This window comes from Bremia lactucae, linkage group LG1 (genome assembly GCF_004359215.1).
Source record: "Bremia lactucae strain SF5 linkage group LG1, whole genome shotgun sequence".
Classification (NCBI taxonomy): Eukaryota; Oomycota; class Peronosporomycetes; order Peronosporales; family Peronosporaceae; genus Bremia; species Bremia lactucae.
The window spans coordinates 3,787,032-3,811,881 of NC_090610.1; the positions used below are offsets into that span (position 1 = coordinate 3,787,032).

Consider the following 24,850-nt stretch of genomic DNA (forward strand, 5'->3'; position numbering starts at 1 on the left):
ATGTATCTAACGGAAAAGTATTACTCTGATATACAGCACAGAAGCCTTATCTGCAAGTTTCATGATCTTAAAGCGCATTCATCCCTCAATGAACGGAGAGATGGGTGCGCTGATGGCTCACATAATCTGCCGATAAGGCTTTGGCGCTGTCAATAAAAATTCGAAGCTCATCCTTGCTGAAACGCTCACAGAGATACGGGCTATGGGAAGGACAATTAGTGCTTAGTATCGAAGGCGGTGGCTTAAGAGAGGCAAGCAAGACTAGTTATAAATTGCTTTCAGCCGTAAGAATCTGATACCATTTTTATAGCGAGCAAGAGCTACAACGTACTTTCTCGAGCGGAAAGAAAAGCTAGAATGATAATAATTGACGTAATCACGACTTTAGCAGTCTGCAGCGTTTTTTATAAATGACGTTAAATTCCTCTCAACTTAAACTTTTCTTTCATGAATCTGCTTAGGCTTTTGCGCCAGCGTACAAAAATCCTGTTGCGCCAGCGTACAACATCCTGTATTGGCTTTTGATCACTTTAATGCAGAATTTGTTGTTACTTGCAAGATACTTGCAATACAAATTATACTAAATGCGAATGCGCTAAACTGCAAGCAGTACATCAGAGCACAATTTAAAAAGTAAAAAGGTACACACATCACCGTTTTGCCGCTCTGTCTACGTTAGGTGATAATGCCAAGAATCTGATACGGCCTACGTAACGGGCTAACTGCCTCATGTTACACCCCGATTAAGAGCACTTACGGGGAGGTCAATTCATTCGTGTAAAGTTAAATGACTTATCACTCGGGTGAGGTTAACATAGTGACACACCCTTGTGTATGTGATGCACACAGGTCCATTCACAGCAAATAGGGTGACGTCTGGGAGTGACTTTATCTGCGAGCGGGCGTATTTAAGATGTGCATCACTAACTGGCAAACGTATTTTAATTAACACGTTTGCCAGTAAGTGATGCACATCTTTAGAAATGGCATCTAATTAGGTTGCCAGCATAGCTTTTAGTATTGCCCCACTGTAGCGGAGCTACCTCGCTCCTAAAGTCAGAGGAAGACTTTCAGACTCAGATAGTTATTTAGTTCTATTGAACTAATAGGTTTAACAACTCAGGGGGTCGTACAAGCTATAAAATTTTAGGTCAAGGGATTCAGAGGTTTGTAAAACCATTGAGCCCACAGTTACAATCACAGTTGCACAGTAAAGTTCAAATCAGGTCTTTGTAATAGATTCAACTTACAAGACCAACAAGGACAAAATGCCGTGTACGATAACTGAATGGTCCCAAAAGAGTACGCTCTTTTGGGACCATTCAGTTATCGTGCTCTTTCACTGTGTTTGCTCAACTCCTACCGACCAAACGTCCACTGTATTCTTCTGCTTCCTCCCGCAAGAACAAGGATGCACTACGAATGGGCTTTAGCACAATTTTAAGAGATAAGCATAATTGTTCTTATTTAATTTGGCGTTTATGAATATCTTGATAACACTTTCTGTCCAAATATTTAGAGCTTGGATTCAAAAAGCATATCGCGCGATAACCTTCTTTTTGTTGTAGACCGTAAGCTTTCACTCATTAATGGACTCGAAAGGTAATTTCCAACATGCAAAACCATCCTTTGCATTTGGCACATTGAAAAAAAATTCTTGAAATGTGCGCAAACATTTTCCATCTGGCAAGGAAGGACATACGCGCACAATTCTTTCATGCAACAGCATTGTAGGGCTGCGTTTTTGCAGCAACAGAGAAAAAATACCGAGGGGCTGTGCAGACCCTTTCACCTTGCTGCCCTGTGGAGGCACTCACCTATATTCAGCAGCAAAGGTTGCCAAACAATAAACATTTGTTCGATTATGGCTAAAAGTATGAATCATTTTATGCATACTACAACGCAACGCGTGAAACGTATACATTACGGGCGCAAAAGGTGGATGCAGTCTTCTACCGGTGACTTACATGTCATTCTTAAGATAATTGATCTGTTTGCATCTTCAAACTCAATGAGATAAAGAAGCAATTCGCAAATGACAAAACCTGTCACCTTGCCCCTTTAGACAACGGACTATTATGGCAGAGCATCATGAAGAAGGTTAGCCTCATCGCATATTCGAGCGCTTCACTACCCTTTCCTAATATTCGCATTTTGAGATTTCCAGTCACACATTGAAAGCAACACATAAACAGTCATTGCGTCGTTTTGAAGCTGGTAGTGGAATGTGCGATGGCGATTGCTGCAGGCAAATGATGGTTGTAGCATGAGATGGCCCTGTGTGGATCGATATCTCCTCACGCACCGATATCCATGGCATTATTTAACAAGCAATGGTGGCTCGAACAACCTCCACCAACAATCTCTGCAAGACCAGCAGACCGTCCGGACTTACCGCAGGTGATTGCTTTCTGATCCCCCTCGACATCTCTACCAACTTTCCAAGAATCGATTTAACGCATTACCGCAGAGTATCAATGGGCGCCACCACGCTTGCAAAGGCTGATGGACGAGACTTTAGCAGAAATAGGAACGAGTGGCAATGCAGCAGCTTTTTGGACCCTGTGCTTCGCTCTGGTCGTGGAAGACCTGTGGGGTCCTCCGAGGTGAGTGAAGCTCCGCAGGGACGCTCTGTGCGTCGCAACTTGTCCCTTTTCGAGCATACCATAATTTTCAGAGGCGAATCGTGGTAAAAAAAAACTCTGGTGGCGCATCAGATACCGGTGTACCTGTCGGTGAAAGGACATGAGCGCGACCTGCTTGACAGCGTTGCTTTCAAGTTGGTCACACGATGGCCAGTCATGCCCCCTCCATCCATCTAATAAACTGAATGAAGAATAAAGGGCTGAAACCTCTGATATGGTAAACGGCGACTTCTACTGGTATATTCTTTAGTGATGAGGTCATTTAAATCCATAATACATACTTTGAAATTAAAGGAACCCCTGAACTCCGGTGGGGATAATGTCTCCCTAATTCTTAGTAAGAAACTAGGTCACAGCGCTTTCATGTAGGATTTGTCTGAATCACATGCTGAAAATGCAGCTGCGTGTTTGGCGATCATGCGCTATTTTAGGATTTGGGGCTCTATAAGTTTTACATCACCTTTAGCAACTCGTTCTTTTTGGAGAAGTTTGTAGTACTTGACATGTATAGTATTATGACATGGCTGGCTACACACAAAATAATGAATAGGCTGTCGGAACCCACACTTGGTAGTTGTACGCAAGACTCCGACATTGAAACTCTTGTGCTGGGGCCAACGTAATTGATGCGATCTCCTAGACAATCAAGAGAAATGTCAGCCAAAACGGAAGTATACCAAGCCATGTATTTTAAATATGGCAACTGGATAACATACTTTATTTTTCCTGACCAAAACCAAGAGTATGATGAAAAGACAGCGGGTGACAGTAAAGTGTAACACCGGCAGATGAAGCAGACGACCTTATGTAAGCTACCTTGTATTGAGCGGAGCTGTCATCGATTTCAAATAAAACGAAGGTGATATGAAATTAGAGAATCCTAATTCAACTCTGAAAAATCGTTAATGTGGTCCAGTTCACATCATGGGTAAAATCCCTTTTATTATTTATAAAAAGTGATATTATCAAAATTCAATTTATTATATATACGCATGGCAAACACCAGATAGAGATCTAGTGACCGAAACCAAACTAAATAGTAGGAAGCGAAAGGGTTTGAATATTTAAATACTAATTAAAGTTTAGTTTCCCGTATCATCTTCAAGCATTATGTGCCTTACTAAGGCTCGCGCAGTGAATTGCAAGAGCACTAAGCCTTCCTAAAGTACATACTCTCGTGCTTTAGTTGCCATATCGTTCGAGCCACTGCGTCCCTTGAACTAGGGTTCAATTAGCTTCACGGTTTTGTAGACTCACTGAATTGTTATACTTGTAAGTTTAAAGAATTAATAGACTCCTTACGTCTTAAGCTCTTCCTCTAACTTAAAGAGGAAGGTCACCTCGTAACACTTGGTAGCATTCGTAGTCAATTTACACCTGAGTCTTCATAAAAAAAAATACGAAGCGTCGGCAGCGATGAATTTCTTCCCTAAACTCTCAGGGTCGAAATGCGTAGCGTTTAATAAGCTCAGAACTTTGTTTGGGCTGGATCACATAGATCACGTCCTTTCCTAGGGCCCAAACGGTCTTGATGCAAGGCTAGAAACCGTTATGCAATATAAGTTCTCTCTTTTCTGACAGGTCCAAGACCACTTAGTGGCATCTATGCCAAACTCGGTACATTCCTGTACCTGACCCAGAGTCCAAGGCTCACCCTCTTGCTGGCAATGATAGGAAACATGCGGGCAAAAGATGACAAACATCTTCGTCGTTGTATCAAAAATTTGGAGATGGACATGACCTGTCATAAGTCAAGCAGAGCACCAACGAATGGCTCTTACCATCTCTAAGCTCGGTGATAGAGCTAATGACGGGTTGTCAGATGTAACACGTTTAAAGACGTCGCATCTCCCAAGTGGGACACGCTAAAACAGCACTTCTATCGCGTGTTTGCTTTCCTAATCAAGTTTTTCATATACGATCGAAAATGTTTATCGGCTCATCAGGATAAACGGACCCAGGTGAATATGTCCAGAAGTTGTAAGCTCTTATTGCTGCTAGGCAGCAATAATAGACCCATTTCACGAAGTGAATCTAGTAACCATTTTAATGTAGGGTGGGTGACCCGAACGGATGTTTACAGATCTTATCCCGCTTCTTTTGAACGGCGTTTAATATGGCGTCACACGTTGTGTTGAAATTTAAGTCCTTTCGCTTAGTTCACAAGAACCTTTGTAGCTCTTCGAGCGCATTCATTTCTTTTACTAGACCAGAACCCATGGAATTCAGTCTCGCTGAAGAGGACGTTGAGCTACACGCAGTTGAACACAAAAAAAACATCAGTATATGTTATATGTGCGGGAGCGCTTAACACTTGTGCCTAGTCTATCCATTGCGTCACTCGCACAAAGCTCGAAAAGAGCACTAACCAACCCTCATATAAAAAATCTGGTACTGTGCGGGAAAACGCCGATGCCCGGTGAAGAACTAGGCTTTGTGGAATTTCTTGGATATGAGGATCAATAGGGCCTAGCCCCAAAGAGTCATGTGCGTAATGACGCGAGGTGTGAGAACAAGCCCAGCTTGTTAATCACTTAAGCGACTGTTAATGGCTTTAATTAGCCATGGTCAATTTTATTTGGTTAAAGGTCATCTTGCAATTATGCTTGACGTCGTTTACTCGAAGGGAATCAGCGATATGCTGAAGCCCTCGAATCGCACGGAGGTAATTTGATCACTGTTCGCTTAGCGATTGGGACTCGGATCGCCATGTCTAAGTACCATCGAATTAAGTATTAATCTTTGTAAGCTTTAATAGCATGAAACGCTGTCTTGCCAATGACTTGAATTCGATTTATGATCACATCCTTCGTATGGCCTGGCTTGAACGCCATGAGCCATGGATTGATTAAAAGACGCAGTCCTGCATCGCAACGCGCAATTTCTCTAGCAAAGCTTTGAATAGTCATGAATTCATCTTTGCCACGCAACTAAAGCGCTACTGGCGCGAGCTTCTGGAAGAGTCTTTCAGCGGGCTGGACATTGAAATGTTGATTTAATGTTAACATTATCTTTGAGCGTGACTCATTAAGTGTTAGTGGAACGGCACGTACTCCGATGAGTGATGCTCGTTGTGATAACGAATCACTTGATGCGAAAAGTATATTCGACATACGTTCGAGTCATAAATGGTGTGCCTCCCCAGATACACATAAAGTGGTACGTTTAAATTCACTCAGTGTGGTGCGGCCGAGATTGCACCACATTAAGTGTACTGTTTGCAATACGCCAATGCATTTCGGGTAAGACCCGCTTGCCGCATGTGACGTCATGCGCACACGTTTCTTTAATAATGGAATTAAATTACGTTACTCTAGGCGGCGCTTAGGGCGCGAAATGGATCATCGTTCCTTAAAAATCCTTCATTCCCATTTTAAGACGTAGTGTATCACACTGTTTACTTTCTGATAATCATGTAATCGACTTGGTCCTGTACTCTTACACGACAGTGGAGGAACAGTGTGACGTCATTGACGATTTCTTGCGTGCTAAACACGAGGCTGCAATTGTAAGCTTGCGTAGATCTTCCCATTCGACGCCGACATTTAGTTGCAAAAAGCGGAATGGTAAATATCGCATTGCGGATACTTACTGAGCTTAATGCTGCTACTATACCAGCACATGCACTTTTTTCTAGAAAATATGTTCTTAAGAAATGGTGGTGTGTACGATGTACAGTGCGCTCAACTTTGTCGATGATTACTATCAGCTGCTCATGCGAGCAATAGAGCGGTAGCACCCCAAGCGGTATGCTGCAGCAGTGGCTAGTTATGCATTGAGCGCTTCCCAACGCCTCGGCCACTTTTAATGTCTAGTGATGCAACTGTTTCGTCCAAATAAGATTATGCACCGACTTATTTTATGACACTTTTGTGGATAGTCGTGCGAAGCAGGGTCGGTCGAACGTGGAAAACCACATAGCCATTTGGGAGCAGGGCTCGAGTGCATGCGCTAAAATAAGCCGCATGCCAGCTGCTTTTGAATGCAATTTCGGTGGAAAATATTTTCATCAATTTCGGTTGCTTCATTAAAAAGCGAGGCCTAGAGTAGGTCCTGCTAAGGTAAAAGCCATAGTTATCGGGCAGACCGAACGGATTTGCGTAAGTTGTTGAGCCTAACCAACTACTCCCTCAAGAAGAGCGAAAATTACGCTGATTTAGCTCGGCCATTATCCAGTCTTCTACGAAGGGTACGGTTTGGTGCTGGACGAGAACCTACAGAAATGACTCTTTTAACCTAGTTAAGGATAGCCTCATCTATGCCTCGATTTTAACGTGCCTATTCCTAATCGGCCTATAAGCGTCGTATGTGACGCATCCAGTTTTGCCATGGACAGTGCTCTGTTACAAACATATGGAGATGGGCAGGAGCGTGCTTGCGTTCGATTCTCGAAAACTTACAGCTGCGTAAAAGAACTGCCCAATTCATGGCAAAGATCTACGATCAATGAAGTATGCCCTTGTCAAATAACATTTCACCTGCTTATCTTTAAGCCTATAAGGATCTATAAAGATCATGCATCTTTAAGCACCGCGATGAATTCGCCCATCTCTCACATCAAATGGCTCGATTGCTTACATTCTTTGCCGGATATATTTTCCAGGTGAAGAAAAAGCCTTAGAAAGCAAAATAATGTGGCTGTTGCGTAATCATGCAGACCAATTATGATCTCGCTCGTGTACGACTGTAACGTCGCCAGCCACTAATTTAATCCCTTTGGCATAGGGCAAGGAGGAACAAGATTTTTTTCTGGTTTCAAACATAAATAATGGTCAGCTTTCCTTTTGATCTTAAAGCGTGTCGTGCTTTTCTAAGCCCCCCCCTTCGACCTGTGAGAGTACTAAGCCCTTCAAAGGTATTACCCTCGGGCACTAATTTTAACTCGGGTCTGCAAGCCACTTCATCCCTTGATTTATAAGCTTTTCAGCTTGTACGACTCACTGAGATGTTACACTTCGTAGTTTCATAGATTTTTGTAACGCTTTGAGCCGTAAAGATTTTCCCTCACTCAAGAAGCGATGTAGCTCCGCTACAGAATGAATTATGAGCTAGTTCGGAATATTTTCGAACCGGAGATCTCTTAAAGGGGCATGCCACCTTTTATCGCTTAATGCGATGTTTTTCAATGTCAAGCTAAGGTCGCGCGCTACATTTGTCAAATTCTGTCGAACTGTTTTGGAAACGCGATATAGTAATCATAACGGCGACACGAAGTGCACATTTGCTTTCTACTATTTCCAAGATGTTTACGCCGCAAACAGCGTCAGCTTCTTTATTAAAGTGAAAGACTCGTGATAGGCATACGCGGGTAAAGCACATATAGGATATCGATGCCTCACAGCGGTTTTTTGCTGCAGCAGGCCGACATCAAATTGTTTGCTGCTTGATTGTTTGTACTATAATCGGACGGATCTAAAATATAAGTCTCTGTGGGCTCACCATGAAACTTATAAGGTCCATGCTTATGCTGGTATTCACGATGGCAGCAACATTACTATTTGCTATCCCTGGTCTAGGTTGTTGTAGATTAATGAGCTGACATCCGCGGCGAAAGTTATAGGGACAACCTTTCGGAATCACATCGGACATTTGAAGCGTGGTAGCTCCGACTCTTCAACCAAGCCGAGACTTACTGGACAAAAAATTCACCGCATATCAGCCCGTACCGTTACAGAAGCTTATTTTCATCATTTTAATTACGAGCCGCGTTATTTTGTTTGGATAGTGTAGGGTGGATGTAACGGGGCACCTTTACACTAGTACTGATAAGCACTAGTTGACCAAACACTGATAAAAGTTTAAGTGAGGTGCCTCAAAACTTCACGTACACAAGAGTACAGACGATATTTTCTAGGTAGCTAAGGGTCTTAGGCAATTCAAAGGATCAAAATAAATAAATATTAACAAAAAATTGTAATTTTTTATTTGCCTACGCAGCGATCTTCTATCTGCTACTGTACTTAGAATACAAATATCTAAATAAGTATGGTGCCTTCTTGCGCACCCCACAATCGTGTCTTGAAACGATTGGCGGGGTTGATTTAGACTTAAACTAACCAATAATAGAGGTAATGTCTTATTGCATCAATAATACCAAATTTGGTATTATTGGAAGTATTTAAGTCAAAATTAATAAAGGTAATAGTTTTAGACTTCTCTGCTTATTTCCTCTTATATGAAATAATACTTATGTAACGAGACTACCCGTTACATCACCCCCCTCTTAACCAACAGTCACTATAGTGACTGATGTAGGGTGACAGGAAAGATTTTATGTATTTTTTCCCTGTTATTTGCATTGTTGGTTTCAATCAAAATTCTGATTTCATTTGCATTTTTAACTTAAATCGAAATACCGGTTTTATTTGCATAATTGATTTTAGCGAAAATCAAGATGGCGACGAATAAGTATGTGCGCGTGGGCCGTGAGGCCGCGAAGCTGGCAACTGCACGAATCAGTGAAGCTGTCAGTAAGGCAAATGTTTCAGTAGACGCATTAGCGTCTACTGCGGGAGATATGTCACCTCCTACTTCCATTGGAGGTGACTGGGTATGTCATCTGTTGATTACAATGCAGGTCCCGGGGACAAGTCACCTGCTATACCAATTGAAGATGACTGGACCAAGTTACAGGCATCGCCCGACTCAGTGGCTACTGAAAAAGGCTGCCGGATCACCCAGCGCCGAGTCCGTTAAACCTTAGGGTTCTAATGTGAAAACCAGAGAGGTGATGACGAGGTTGTCTGACTCGTCGGACCTCTTTAGTGGGGAGTCATCATCAGATGACTCCGTGGGCGGTGACCACTCTGGTGATTTTAGTATGCATCACCAGGAATCAAGTGGCCGCAAAGGGAAGATTGCGGCTGGTGGTGCTAGTTTGCATCACCAGGAAAGGAGTGATTCTAGGGATTCCTCCAAGGGCCAAGTTAGCGATAAAGCTAAATTGAGCCAATAGGAGAGGGACCGCAATACGTTGCGGGTCGCTCCTGAAAAGAGGCCTTGGTTACCTTCTAAAGGAAGAAACATCATTCGTTGGTCGGGTATGACCAACGATCAATATCATATTCTGCTATTCGACTCAACCAGGCTTCACAAGCCTGGTGAGGATGTAATGAAATTCTTCATCAATGCCTTTCTCCGGCATCGATGGTATACTTGCAAACGGGCAAAGGATGTCAAATTTGCTCCAAGCTTGGGCAGCCTTTGTTCAAAATGTTCAAAACACAGGGCGTGAGATCTGACTTGACAAGCTAAATGCTTTCCAAGAACGGTTCGAGAAACGGATCGTAGTCGGTGCACGCTATAAGTAGCATCTTTGTCCAGAGAGGCAAATATTTCTTGCCTCTCGTGGGTAAGCTCTTGCCCATGCTATTTTAAGGGTGCAGGCCATGCCCCTAAGATAGGATATTCCCTCAGAGATCCCCATTGAAGGACTCTTATCTCTTACTTGATGCGTCAAGGGATTGAGAACCTTCAATCCCTTTACGAGCGCGGGAAGCTCTCGTTCTTCGATGGACCTTCTGCCGAAGAGGATGGGTCTCGTGATACTGCAAGACGAGACCCGGAACGTCCAACATCAGTCGGGAACGAGGGTCCCGACTATCATGCGAGGGTGTATACCCTCACCGACGAACGAGATAACTTGTTCGAACCCCCTTTGCCCTGCAGTGGTGCAAGAAGCTTTCAACAAGAAGCTCTTCTAATCTATCAAAAGATGGGGAGGGTGAGGAAAGATCAGGTTCGCCTCGTTTGACAAGCCCGAGTAAGCATCGTAATTTTGATCACACCCTTTATTATTAACGGGAGGATCTTGATCACGACTTTTTCCGTCGCCGCGAGTAAGCGGTGAAGGTTGATAATGTTTCTCGTGATAACTTAAGAAATCTGCGCAGGTTGCGACTGATCAACTGACGAACAAAAGGACCCATCAGACCCTTCAAAATGAACTGGTGACAGCTCGTCAGAAGAGCTCGTTCTTGGAGGAAAGAGTAGATCGTCTGGTTCAAAGAATCAAACTCTGTTTCGAGACAATAAGGATTTGGCTCAAAACCATTAAGCTCTGGTGGATACCCTTGACCGTTCCGGTGTAATTAGGATCGGAAGAAGCCTCGTTCTGATGGTTCGGGCGGAGACGCGCAACATAAAATGTAGGATGTGTACGCATAATACGAGGCAGCTCGTTCGTGTAGCATTGCCTTCGCGAGGTCGTACACGAAACGAGTCGATATACCTGGGCAGTAATTGATTACTGCCTGCATTCGTCACTACGTGTTTTGGTAGGTTTCCCGTAGCAGTAGGCTAGGTCATTAACATTAAATGAAAGTATGTTTGCTCTTCCATTTTTCTCAGTTCCATTTCTGTCGGCCCACCGCATCAGCGATGAGATCCTGTTAGAAACGGACCACTGCTTCTCTAGCCAGCAGAAAATCTTTTGCTGAATCGATTTAATATTATTTTTTGTTTTCAGTGCGACCGGCTCGCACTGCGAAGATATCAATCTCTTCATTATTGAGAGCACTATCGTTCTTACTAATAATATTGTTTTTGGTGCTGAGTCTTCTAGCATCGTCGTCAAAGTCAGCCTTTCCGCTATTACTGACTTTGTTTACTTTAATGTTGATTGAATCAACATTGACATCCTTCGCATTGACCTTTGTGCTAATGCGTGATGAGTAAGAGCTAGATTGTTCTTTGCTCGAGCGAGTCCCTTCCCCCTTTGAATAAAAGATACTCTCAAACAAGAGTTATAGGTGGATGACGTAAGCCGTTCACAAAGCGGTGTATGCTTTGTAAAAGCATGCACTGAATTGTTGATGGCAAATTCTACCATCCGCAAAAACTCGCTCCAACTCTTAAAAGAGTGGACTTATCCGCGAAGTGTCTCTTTAAGGACACGGTTTGGCCGCTCCGTCTGACCTTCTGTTTCAGGATGACCCGAAGTTGAAAATTCCAGCTGTGGTCCAAGTGATTTGAACGCAGTTTGTCAAAATTCCGCCGTGAATCTAGAGTCTTGATCTGAGACCAGTTCGCGGGGTAAATACCATTGTTCTTATGTTCGTCTTCGGGAATTCGAAGATAAGTCCATGGATACAGACTGCCAACACTCTGACGGAAGAGGCAGAGGTTGTAACGGAGCACGGGATGAAGCACTGGGCTTCATCCGTTCACAAACTTCGCAAGCACGTATGTACTTGCGGACGAAACCATACTGGCGTGGCCAGTAGAAGTCGCTATTTATCGTGAGATAGGTCCTTTTACGTCCACGATGACCACTTATTGGTGCATCGTGGCACTCATACATGATGCGTAAACGCAAATCATTATGGGCGGGGATGACGGCACGAGGTGTGTCGCCAGAAATGGCTGTGTGATACAATAAGCCATTGCGTGTTGTATATCGATCTGTTGAGGATCTATACAGTTTCAAGAATCCTTTTATGAATTGTTGGAATGGATTTTTAAGGTAATCCATCAATTTCGGCAATCCTTTATGGATTGTTGGAATGGATTTCTGAGGTAATCCAACCTTTTAGGAGCCTTATCTTCTTGAAAGCTCTTCTAACTTCGTTGAGTTATGTTGACGAAAGAACACGTATTGTTGCAACAGCGGCATAATGCTCACTGTTGATTTGCGCAGCAGGCTCATAATCACGCCGGCGCAACGGGCATCAGCGACGAAGTTAAGTCTTCCTGGTTAATACTCCACGGAGCAGTTATACTCCGGAAAGAAGACAACCATCTCGCCATTATGCGAGAGGTGTGGACTGTTTACGGCGGCCGTGCGAAACGACGCATGATTCGTATACAATGAAACGGTCAATCTCCCAAGACATAGACCCTAAACTTTGCCAGTGCGTTTTTAATGGCAAGAAGTTCCTTGTATTGAACCGGTTAGTTGCGTTCAGCTGGTCGAAGCTGACGAGATTGATAACAGACGACACGCTCTGCGCCTTTAGTGTCATATCGCATTAACGCACAGCCGGTTGTATAGGGGTAGTGGCCAATTTTTGACGACGATTACATTTCTGTAATTGTTTGTAACTTGAAGAGCGAGGTATCTCGTTCTCTAAATACGAGAGATCCATGGGCTCTGGACCTCCTTTTCTTGTCGTTTTGGTGAGCGATAAGCACCAGAGTGGAAAAAGCCTACCTAAGACTAAAGTCCTCCTGTTCCGCTATAGAGATCGCTTGGTCTAGCGAATCTAATTCTAGCCGGAACAGGTGGGTCTTAACAAGATCGCCCGCAAGACTTTTAATAAACACATTCACGTGCGTTTGTTCATCTATCGAATGACTAACGATACAACTGACCAGGTATCAAGTATGTTGGGCATAAGCGTGAATGTCACGTTTGCCCTGCGTTCAAATTCAGGAGCTCAGCCCGTGCCCTGAATTCGGCACGTGGCGACTCAAATATTTGTCTGGTCCGGGTTTTAAAGACCACATACGACCCAAAGACTAATGGGTCGTGAAGCTTAAGCCCGAAGGCCCAAGATTTGGCACGTCCGGCGAAGTTGGACTTGCCATATTTAAGTTTCGTCGCATCATCACTGAAACGACGAGTTTCTATGGCCTCGCTTAACTCGACAAACCATCTCAAAAGGGAGTCGCCTTCGACAACCTTCGACAACCTTCGACTTAGATATTTCTTCCATTGAGCTTTTGGGTCGACGCGGAAGCGTCGGCCTAGTAGCAGCATGTAATTGCTGCTGTCTCAACAATTTAACTTGTTGAGCACCCTGTTCTCTCAACACCGCCGTGTGTTGTGAGCTTTGCTGGTAAAGCAAGGTCACTTTCTCTTGGGCCCCATCGAGTTTGTGGTGAACGAACTCCGCCATGGCCGAATGCTGTTCATCTCTGCCCAGAGTGTACAGACTAGCGCCAACGGCTAACCCGCCTACGATCAAACTCGTTCGTTCGATCGCTCTCCATTCTAGGTCACTCAAATGAGTAAACCTCTCACGCGTTCCGTGATAACCTTCTTGAGGGCCTTGGAAGCTCCCTCCTTCTTCATCAAACATGCCCATGTTAAATGGAACGTGCGTGGGCCATTGAACGGACTTCAAAGTGCTACCAGGTGTAACTGGGCACCTTTTCACTAGTACTCATCAACTCTAGTTAACCTTCCACTGATTACAGTGTAGGTATGGTGCTCGAAACGTCACATTCAGAAGAGTACAGTTAAAGGTTTCTTGGTAGCTAAGCGTCTTTGGCTACCAAAGGTAATTCAGAGGTTTAGAATTAGGGAAAAGTAAAACTGTAAAATATAATTAGTTTTCTACATAACGATTTTCTATTTACCACTAAACTTATTATATTAATATCTAACTAAGTATGGCGCCTCCTTGCACACCGCACAAATTGTGTCTTGAAACGATTGGCGGGGTTGATATAGACTTTTATTAACCAATCAATAGAGCTAATGTCTTGTTGCATCAATAATATCTAATTTGGTATTATTGGAATATTTAACTCAAAATTTATAAAGATATTTTTTGGTATTTCTTTGCTTATTTCTCGTCGAGTGAGCATTTATAAAAACCGAGATAGAAGGCTAAATTCTGACGAGCGAACATTATTTTCTCCATAATGTATCTGACAAAGTTTAAGTACGATCACTTGTTCTAAGTTTGAGCGGTACCATTAAATTGATATTTCAGCACTAGTGAGAGCTGCAAGAATCCGACGGAGACACGGTCTGCATCAAAGGTTGACTACTACTAATAATCTGTAACCAGCTTAAAATCTGTTTTGGCAAGAACATGTGTCGAAAGCCCCGTCTTTAAACGATTGCTAGCCACTGTCGAACTGGCTAACTCACAATCTCAAACTGATCTGGTCATTTCCATTCCTACCACCGCTAGCTAAGTATACTTCGTAATAAAATCCAGTTGGCCAGGCTTACCGGTGAAGCGCATGCTGCTTCGAGCGTCTACTTTAGCATTTGTATTGGCGGTGGTCTTAGTGGCTGCGGGTTTCGTGGATGATACCGATGCCCGACCGATGCACGCCGCCATTGTTTCCAAGTACAACAATTATTTGGAGGAGAAAGAAACAATAATCTTGGAGCTGAACAATTGGCTAGACTCATATGGTACTCAGGGATTAAAATATGGTTATATTCCGTCAAGAGATTCGCGAAACTCAGCTGACGAGCTAGAAGATCTGCTGCAGCGGTTCTACCTCACGAAAGAACAAATTTCAGAAGCGCGGATAGCCAATCCAATGGCTGAATTCTCCACGGACGGACCACTTACCCTCATGACAATGGACGAGTTCAAAGAGTTTTTGCTCAACAAGCACGTTAGTGATTCAAAAGGTAATAATGGCACGAGCAAGAAACCCATTCACTCGTTCGAGAAAGAGAATAGTACATTGTCTAGCGGAGAGTTAAAGGATTACGACCCCGCACCAGCTCATCAACACGTGGAAAAAAAGAAAATATTGGCTCCGTCGCAGGAACATACAAAAGCTAAACCAATAGTGCGTCGACTTGAAGATGGCGGCTCAGTAGCATCTGCCCACTCTCAGGGTGACCATACCTCTAACAGCGAGTTGGAGCAGTTTTCCAAGCCAACGTACCAAACTAATAGTGCCGCAAGCGCTAACACCGATGGTTACACGAGGAAAGGATGGAATTTTAAAGATTTACTTACAGATGAAAATACCTATGACGTTAAAGCGCCTAACGTTGATAACGGATTGAGCTGGAAGCGACAAGGAGTAAATAATTGGGCAAGAGATTATATTCAAGTAAGTGGCAATGATGAGTGGGGCTCTGGGAGCAACGTGGGGTCTCAATCGATATCCAAAGATTTACAGTCGGATCATCGATTTATACCGGCGAAACGTCATTCAATTGCGTCGTCGACTATGGAGAATACGCACGCTCCAGGAGCGAATTTCCCGCCAACTTTTGAAGAAGAGCAAACAACGTCGACGCAAGAAGCGTTAGACGCTGTTGTTTTTGCTTCCAGGACTTCAGCAAAGGAACGTTTAGTCAATAAAGAACCAGATTCAGCAATTGACATTATCTTGAAAGATATTCCCGGGTTAACGGATTCGACGACATTAAGCATGACAGCGACAAAGGATTCAAAATCAGTGGACTGGAGCTTGTCTGCTTGTGTCAACCCACCTGGTCTGCAAGGCGACCAGTGTAGCAGCTGTTGGGCTTTTGCCTCACTAGGCGCATTAGAAGCAGCACAGTGTATCGCCAATGGCGGCAAAAAGATGCCCTCGTACTCAAAGCAACAACTCGTGAGTTGCGAGGAAAAGAATTATGGCTGCAATGGTGGAGATCCCGTCTACGCTTTGGAACATATCCGTGACAATGGTATTTGTACGGAGAGCAGCTACCCGTACCAATCGGTAAAAACGACCACTACAGGGGCCTGCTTAAAATCGTGCATTCCGGCAAAATCGGGTATTAGTGAAATTGTCAAGCTTTCTCCTGGCAACGAAAGCGCACTTCTGAATGCTTTAGAAAAACAGCCCGTGATTGTATCTGTCGTATCGAATTGTGTAGCATGGAAGCAGTACAAAAGTGGCATCGTATCGTCATGTGACGACCAGGCCGTGGACCATACCGTGCTTGCGGTGGGCTTCGACTCCGCTACGATAAAGATCAAAAACTCATGGGGTACGGATTGGGGCGAGGATGGCTACGTTCGTATTAGCCGTAATTCGAAGGGCATGGGCACCTGTGGAGTTCTCACCGATATGTCGTACCCAAAGCTGTAAATTTGTAGTCGCAGTCTATTAAATATATATAAATGTGGTAAAATAATGGGCACTACACTTTTCTATGTTCTATACTAAATCGTCAATGCTTACGATGCGGTGCCTACGCTCCTCTGTCAGACCGCTCCATTTCCATTCCACGAACGCCTCGTGCCGCATGTTATCGTCAATGCCACGCGTAGACGGTAAAGCCACTGTGCTGACGCGATTTTTAGATGAAAATGGCGCTGTCCGTTGTGGCCAACGCATGGAAGACGGTTCTACTGCGTTACTCGTGGAGGACGACGATCCCTTGGGCACACTATGCTTTACAGGTAGAACTGCTACCATTAGGAAGATATTAGCACCTGTGGTACCGTCGCAGATCCTAGGCATTGGCTTAAATTACCGTAAACACGCGAAGGAGACGAACAAACCCGAGCCTAAATTTCCTGTCCTCTTTACGAAAGGCGTTAATTCCCTGCAGCACCCCGAGGAGCCTATCATAATCCCTCGTATCGCCTCGGAGCCGCCAGAAGTGGACTATGAGTGCGAGCTCGCCGTTGTGCTGAATAAGACTGCCTGTAATGTGACTGAGGAAGAAGCGCTAATGTACGTCGGTGGCTACACCTGTGCTAATGACATAACGGCTCGTCGTTGGCAGGGAGTTAAAGGAGGAGGTCAGTGGTGCCGCGCCAAAACATTTGACACATTTTGTCCGCTGGGTCCAGTGCTCGTGATGCCCGAGATCATTCCAGACCCGCAAACGCTTGCGCTTGCCACGTATTTAAACGGCAAGCAGGTTCAGAAGTCTAACACGGGCGATATGATTTTTTCGGTGGCAAGACTTATTAGCCAGCTTTCCCAGGATTGCTCGCTACCTAAGGGTACTGTTATTCTCACGGGAACTCCTGAGGTTCGACCAAATGTTTGCTGATATATGGGTAATGCTAAGATGGTGTGACATTGTGTAGGGTGTTGGTGTGGCACGCAATCCGCCTCTTTATCTTGCTCCAGGTGATATGTTGGAAATTGAGATCGAACACATTGGCAGATTGGTAAACCCCGTCGAGAGCGCGTCAGCCTTATCAATGCGTTCTTAAGAACTTGATCGCTAATGACTTCCGATGACGACCGTTTGGTCCTTTTACGATACGTCAAATGTCGCATAGATAGTTGTCTTCATCGAGGTAATGCCGCCTTGCTTCTCTGCTGACTATTTGCGGTAACATGCTATTTTGTGCGTCAATGTTAAATACAAATGGAAGAAGGAACATCAAACAAGGAAGAAAATCCAATTGCGTTTGACAATTGCGCCATCTGCTGCGACATCAATGTAGCGATCAGTCACTACCGCTCAAATATAATCCTTTTTTAAAGCTACAGCTACAGCAGTAATGTGGGCACAGTCCTTTCATTGTTGTATCATCTTATACCCAAAAGTGCGATCATGGCAGAGGAAATTTACAGCGTCTTTTTTATGCGAGGTTTACGAAGTATTTTTTTTAAATTTAATTTGTAGTTTCGACGCGCATTGGTATAACTTCAGCTAGCTTGGCAGGTTTGGTGGTAAGAATGTGTGCCATCGATGGTAGTTACAAAATAAATTTTGCAATAGAAATTACGCACAATGGCCTTACGGTTTTCGTGTTTGACTTAATCTGAGTATTATTTAAAAGACTCGACAACCTCGATTGCTGATTGGCTCCTGGGGTCTGCCTCAACCCGACGAGCGAGCCAGCACTCTGGAGTCCGCACTCCCCCGTGCACAAAGTAAAGCCTGCGCGCACTTTGGTCAAGGCAAGTAGAAGAGACCTATTTAGACGAACAGCAGGTCCTTTCCGTGCTTTTCCCGCAGTCTGTCCCTCGCTGCGAGCATCAAGACGCCAATGCGCGGTCGGAATATTCCGGCGTCCATGACAACGGAGACTTCCGCTGACGACCAGGACGACGCGTACTTGGCTCAGCGCCAATCTACGATGGATTCAACCACGCTGGGAAAATTGCTGATGGCTGAAAAGAATTTGGCACAGGCTGGTCAGGCAACTACGAATGTCTGGAAGCTTATCGGCAAATTGCCGAGCGAGGAGAGTGAGTCTCCACCTCCTGCACAAAACCCAAGCCTCTCAGTTGGCCAGTCAATGCCTGTGCGTCAGAACCTTCGGGACTCAGCTGTTGTTAACTTTTCTGCCTCTCAGGGGGCTAACTGTAGCCCCAGACGTAACACACGAATGTCAGACAACACGAGGGTGTCCACGCGACGAAAAATCTCAATGCAGTGCTCGGACGACAGTCCCGCCATGAATTGCTCGTCAGCAATGCCGTCTAGTCCAAGCGATAACAAAAATTGGGCTGCTACGGCCATATCAGGTAGTATAGCAGACTTGGCCATGGATACGACCGACGCAACAAATGCAGAGCCCAGAACCAGTGCAAAGCACAATATGGAGATCCCCCGTAATGACTTAGCGCTTGGCCGCAGCTCACTGGGTAGTTACGGTCAGAGCAGCAGCTTTAACGATCACATTGGGCAATTTGGAGGAGCTCGAGCAACTGATACGTCCAGCGACACGAGCAACCTTTTAGTGGAAAATGGGCGAAGCCGATCCTCGCATAGTAGCAATGTCTTTGGATTCAACCGCAATGCGGCGCCGCTGTCCGAAGTGACGCTATTTACGTTTACAGTCAAAAAGAGCGATAGCGTCCTTGAAAAGCTCGGCAGTAAGCGGGCTAGTATACAACTGCAGGTGGACGTAGAAGAACGCATGCTTTACTTTCTGTCTGCGCATGACCAGCGGGAGGAATACAGTTGCGCAGCAGTTACTGCCAAACCTCAGTCAAGACTGGGAATGCAGCTTAAAATTCAGACGGGAAATGCCAGTGTCAATAAAAAGATAACGTTTTACAGCACAGAAGACCGTGCTAACTTTGTCCAGGCATTAGAGCAAGGCAAGGTTATGATTAATAAGAAGGCGGCAACTGTAGCCACGCCGTCACGCGTGCCCGCTGAAACGATTGAAGAGACAACGTCGACAGTTTCGAGCACACATGAGCGCACCAAGCTAAGGGACTCGATAGTAAGCGACCATTACCAGCTGCTCCCCGGTGAGTCGGTGTTAGAGCATGTGCAGCGCGTAACAAATCTTGTAGTTATGTCCCAAAGCGATCGTGCTGTGCAAGGAGTTTTGAAAATTACGTCGTATCGCATCACATTCGTGCCGTATGACGCTTCGTGGAAGTTCGGCTCGTTTGAACTTCCGCTTGCAGCAATCGATTTAATTACGCGCGATGGGCTAATGCTGCTAATTACGTGCAAAGACTTGCGTACTTTGCGGCTTGCGATGCACGACGCATACTCGCGAAAGAAAGGATATGATCAGCTTCCATCAACTCCAGACTTTAGGTGGCTTAATTTGCTCACGTTGCGAATGAAGCCGCCAAATATAATCGGCGCGCTTTTTGCTTTTGACTACCACACGGAAAAGGCCAAGTCACGTGGATTGTCTACTCCAGAAACACATAATGGCTGGTTTGTGTACTCACCATTTGCTGAGTACAAACGCCTTGGCTTTTTGTCGACTAGGAAACAAGCAGAACAGGACGGTGTTATAACCTGGCGGCTCCTTAAGAACTCCAAATTTCGCTTTAGCCCTACCTACCCACAATTGATGGTCGTACCTTCCCTTATGTCCGAGGAGCAGCTTGTTCAGTCTGCACGCTTTCGGTCCCGCGCTCGATTGCCGGTCGTCGTGTGGCGCCATCCTGTAAACAAAAGTGTCTTATCTCGCTCGAGCCAGCCAAATTATGGCATGGCAGGCAATCGGTCCGAGCCGGATCGGATCTTGTTGCGCGCGTACCGCGACTCAGCTAACAAGAATAGCTCAGACATGTCGCCCCCGCTTCATATTATTGATGCCCGCAAGCCAATTGCTACGAAAGGAAATCGTTTGAAAGGGAAAGGTACGATGATGGCATCCTTATTACATAGACTGGGACTTGCATACTGACCAATATATGCTGTGTAATTTATAGGCGTGGAAAATTCTCAGCACTACGACAATGCGACGATTGAGTTCATGGGCATAGCGAACATACACAAAATGCGCGAGTCTTTGGATGCATTAAAGTGTACGTCTGCTTTATGTGGAATTAAGATACTATAGGCTGACATGACTATAATTGATGCAGCACTTGTTAGTCCTAGTACTGTCGAAGATGGCGACAAACATTACCATAATCGTCTAGAGAGTAAGCACGCGCATATTTCGACCCAGAGATGGCTTGATACTGATTTGAGTCTTGCTGCTTTAATGTAGATACTCGATGGTTGAAGCATGTGATGCGCGTTCTGTCAGGAGCTCGTAGGGTAGCAGAGGTGCTTCACGAAGATGGTGCATCCGTCTTGGTTCACTGCAGTGACGGTTGGGATCGTACTCCGCAGCTCGTAGCTCTAGCGCAGCTAATTTTGGATCCGTTCTACCGTTCTATTCGCGGATTTGCCAGTCTCGTTGAGAAGGAGTGGTGCTCGTTTGGACATAAATTTGCGGATCGGATTGGTGTGGGCAAAGACATTACTGACCAGCCAAATGAACGGTCGCCAGTCATGTTGCAATTTTTGGATTGCGTTTGGCAAATGACACGACAATTTCCGACGTGTTTCGAATTTAATGAAAAGTTTTTGCTCCACATTTCAGACTCGTTAATCTCCGGTGTTTACGGCACCTTCTTGTATAACTCGGAGCGGGAACGCGTGCTTGACAAGGTATGGGAGCGCACAGAGTCAGTCTGGACGCCTGTACTGGAAAAGCCTGGACCATATAAAAATCCATTATACCGACCTACGAATCGAGTGCTATATCCTCGTGCAAATTTAAAGCGTGTCGTATTGTGGGACGGCATGTTCTTTCGATGGGATCCAGAAAGCCACCCTGATTACATGGAATTTATGGACCCTGTGGAGAAGCTTGACGATGACGCTACATCACCTGACTTTGATGAAGACGGAAGTTCTCGAAGCACTAGCGTACTTGATGCCCCATCGGTAATGCCAATCGGAGGCAATGTTGACGAAGACAAGGTAGAATTAGATATTGACGTCATTCACGACTACGATGAACTTCAGAGGAAGACGCTGTCAGACTGTTCAGACATGAGTGACGACGACGAATTTGGTTCGGCGAATGTAGCGGCACGATACGATGGTTCGTCGACAGTGGCAGCAGATGAGCTTAATAATATAATGCCAGTGGCCAGTGAGATGGAGTCAGAAACGGCGCAGACAACAAGTAATCTCGCGCTCGAAGCCAGCGTTGTGGATCGATATTATCGTGGAGTCGACGAGCGCACGCGTCAGCGTGCACAAGGTCGCAACATTCGTGAAGCTTTATTGCTTGCTCCTGACCAAAGTCGCATTAAGTATTTGGAGCAGCTGCTTAGTGAGAGTGTCGCGCGAGAATTGCAGCTGGAGGCTGAGCTGGATTCAGTTGTACATCATGCTGCAAAAGCAATAAGCAATGACACAAACGGCACCACTTCCGGCGCTATAGCTTGAAAGGGGGACTTGATAGCAATGAGACTAACGTTGCTCCCTCAACCACAAGTGTGCATGACATGTTTTGGCCATTTGCTTGAACTGCTTTGCGTCGTCCTCGCACGGCTATTGTCAACGTCCATGTGCTTTAGCCTGTTCACGAGAAGAATGAAAAAGCTCGCAAAAAGATCTTACAACAATAGATTCGTACTCAGTACTCGGTAAAATATAGGTAGTGGATGGTACTTTTAGTGTTGAGTGGCAGTAGAGTGATAAAAATAGACAAGCTACGGCATGAGTGGTAATCAGGATGTGATGGCGACCATGGGCTTTACATCTTTTGGTCAAGCTCGTCGCTATACAAAGCAGCCAAAAGCCAAATCTACTAATTTGCTTCCACAATTAATACATGGTACCGAGCTAATTACCCAACGTGCAGCTTTTTCCGTCAACAGCGTCGAAACAGGATCGCACGGTGTGTTATATCTTTTGTGTGCATCAAAAGACATTGATGCTCTCAAAAATGCGTTGGATGGCGAAAAGAATAGTAACAAAATTATTACGAGACAGTCAATGATGCCCTCTGCATTGCGGTTGTTGCAGAAACTCCAGCAAGAAAAGGAAAAGTTTAGCACAATGGAGAATTCGCAGTTCTTAATCGCTCGCGCCGCAACGAACGAATTCGAGACGCTAGGAAAACATCGATTTTTAAATCGCTCAGCTATGAAATTAGTATCATTAGATTACATTTTTAAGTGGACCTATGATCAAACGGTGTGTGGCAACGTCTTTAGCTTTGCTGATATTTGTGGAGGACCGGGTGGGTTTTCGGAGTATCTTTTGTGGAGAACAGGGCAAAGAACAACTAGTGGTCAACGTGCTCACGGTTACGGCATTACGTTAAAAAACGCATCAAACAGTTGTGACTGGCGCCTGCCTCCAGAATATCGCAATTCAATGACTATTTGCTATGGTGAAGACGAAACAGGTAACCTTTACTCAATTGCAAACATTTACACTTTTCGTGATGTTGTACGAAGGCGGCATCCATGCGGTGTAAAGCTGGTTACTGCTGACGGAGGCTTTCTCGACGCTCGATCTCAATTTAATCAGGTTAGGAGACATGCTTGAGTAAAAAGGTGTTCTTTGGTCGGTAACATTGTGCGGAATAGGAATTAATGATGACTCGATTGATCTTGGCCGAAGTACTGGCCATGTATGCTGTACTACAAGTAAATGGGGATTTTGTGTGCAAGACGTTTGAATTAGTAACCCCGGGTATGTTGGAACTTTGCTGGATATTGCATAAATCTTTCGAGCGCTTTGCAATTGTGAAACCTATCGTACGTTCTTCTCTCACGTTAGAATGCTCAATGTTGTATGTATTGTTGACAATGTTTAATGGAGTTGTAGACATCTCGTCCTGCTAGTTCTGAGCGATACATTGTGGCACGAGGACTGCGTGCTGGATATCCTACGTCAACATTAGTTGCTTGCTTAGAAAATCAACTCGTGCAGTGCAACAGTGATCCAGGCAAAGGCTACGAGCTAGACTTATTGCCCGATAAAGATCTTTTGTACAAAGATGACAACTTTTACCAATATATGATGGCAGCGACGGAGGCGATCGCGAGAAGCCAAATTCAAGCATGTCGGCGGATTAACGAATACGCCGCAAACTCAAAGAAACGAAAATCAAGGAAAGACAAAGCTATTGATGCTAGGCTGTATTATGAATGCTGGCAGCTGGATAGTGCCTCTCGCAAGGATCATAATAAATCAAGCCACATCGGCTAATTCATACCATCTTTTGCAAATTCGGATTAGAAGATCATTCGCACTTTTAAATACGTAAATTCCCACAGCTGCTGTGCAAAATTTTTCGTGGTACTCCCCTTTAGCTTAAGTCTGTTAGAACTGGAAAGAGAGGAGCGTCGTGATTGCGCAGAACAAATAATAGCATACGAAGGCTTTGAAGTTTTTGACGATTCATGAGGTAAGAACAATCACTATTTAATTCGTTGCTTCCTTACTATCACCATTTAAGCGGCTTTGTGTCCAGAACAGCTTTAGACACCTAGCGATGACAAATTATTTCACAAAGAGGCCTCGTCGTACTCTGTAGACATCAATTACAAAATGACTTGTCTACCTCTTGGCTTTATTTCGCGCTGAATGTCGCTTATTCACAGCTTACTTGCAAAGACAAATATCACTTAAAGAGCCAACCTTACAGCATGGACTATGATTCATGACTGCTTAGAGGCAACCATGGTATCTTCCAACATTTCTCGTTGATACATGCTATACATTCACATGAAGTTTATTTCCCCCTGCATTTTTCTTCGTGCGTGCAGGTTTTGCTCTATGATACCAGCAACTTTCTGTGGCAACAAAACATCTATATCGTAGAAAACAAGAGCTTTAGTGCATTCAGCAATTGTCACAGTATGTCGAGGAGCCGATGGCAATAGCTTGCCCGTGAAAATGACCAGCAAAGTAGATCTGCTTCTACTGCAAAGAGCGGAAAGTATTTGATATTTATATTTCGCTTGGCGACGTGCAGTAAGCAGGCTGCCAGCAGCAACATTTCGTGCGCGCATCGTATGTGCTGCTATAACCTTGAGCCCGAATACAGAATGCATCAAGTAGAACCTTGGACCAAGCCACCCCGACTTGATCACGGCTCAATTTCTTTTATAGCTTACCAGAGCTCATTCCGTCGGATCGTCGAGAATTTAGCAATTGATTTAGAAGTACTAGAGAACATTCAGCTAAGGTAGTGTCAATTGAGGGTCGCCAGCGTTCTTCGCTTTGATGAAACCACAGATGGTGAACTAATATGGATTCTGATCGAGAGCGGAGCATAGCAGAATACTGTGCGACCAGGACTTGCTCCTTTGGTAATGCAGACAATGTTATAACAGAGCAATTCGATGGATAAATTTCGCCA

The 24,850-nt window shown here is 44.7% G+C and overlaps 2 protein-coding genes across 2 annotated transcripts; both read left to right on the forward strand.

Annotated features, from left to right (window-relative positions):
* Positions 1-14,568: 14,568 nt before the first annotated feature.
* On the forward strand, positions 14,569-17,859 carry CCR75_006399 (uncharacterized protein). The gene is made up of 3 exons (XM_067964469.1): positions 14,569-17,283; positions 17,342-17,557; positions 17,636-17,859. The coding sequence occupies exons 1-2, from the start codon at positions 16,453-16,455 to the stop codon at positions 17,468-17,470; spliced, it is 960 nt and encodes a 319-aa protein (XP_067822847.1). The 5' UTR covers positions 14,569-16,452; the 3' UTR covers positions 17,471-17,557; positions 17,636-17,859.
* Positions 17,860-18,180: 321 nt separating this feature from the next.
* CCR75_006400 (uncharacterized protein) lies at positions 18,181-23,758 on the forward strand. The gene is made up of 6 exons (XM_067964470.1): positions 18,181-20,327; positions 20,400-20,495; positions 20,556-20,615; positions 20,684-23,010; positions 23,070-23,240; positions 23,311-23,758. The coding sequence occupies exons 1-4, from the start codon at positions 18,257-18,259 to the stop codon at positions 21,916-21,918; spliced, it is 3,462 nt and encodes a 1,153-aa protein (XP_067822883.1). The 5' UTR covers positions 18,181-18,256; the 3' UTR covers positions 21,919-23,010; positions 23,070-23,240; positions 23,311-23,758.
* Positions 23,759-24,850: the final 1,092 nt, after the last annotated feature.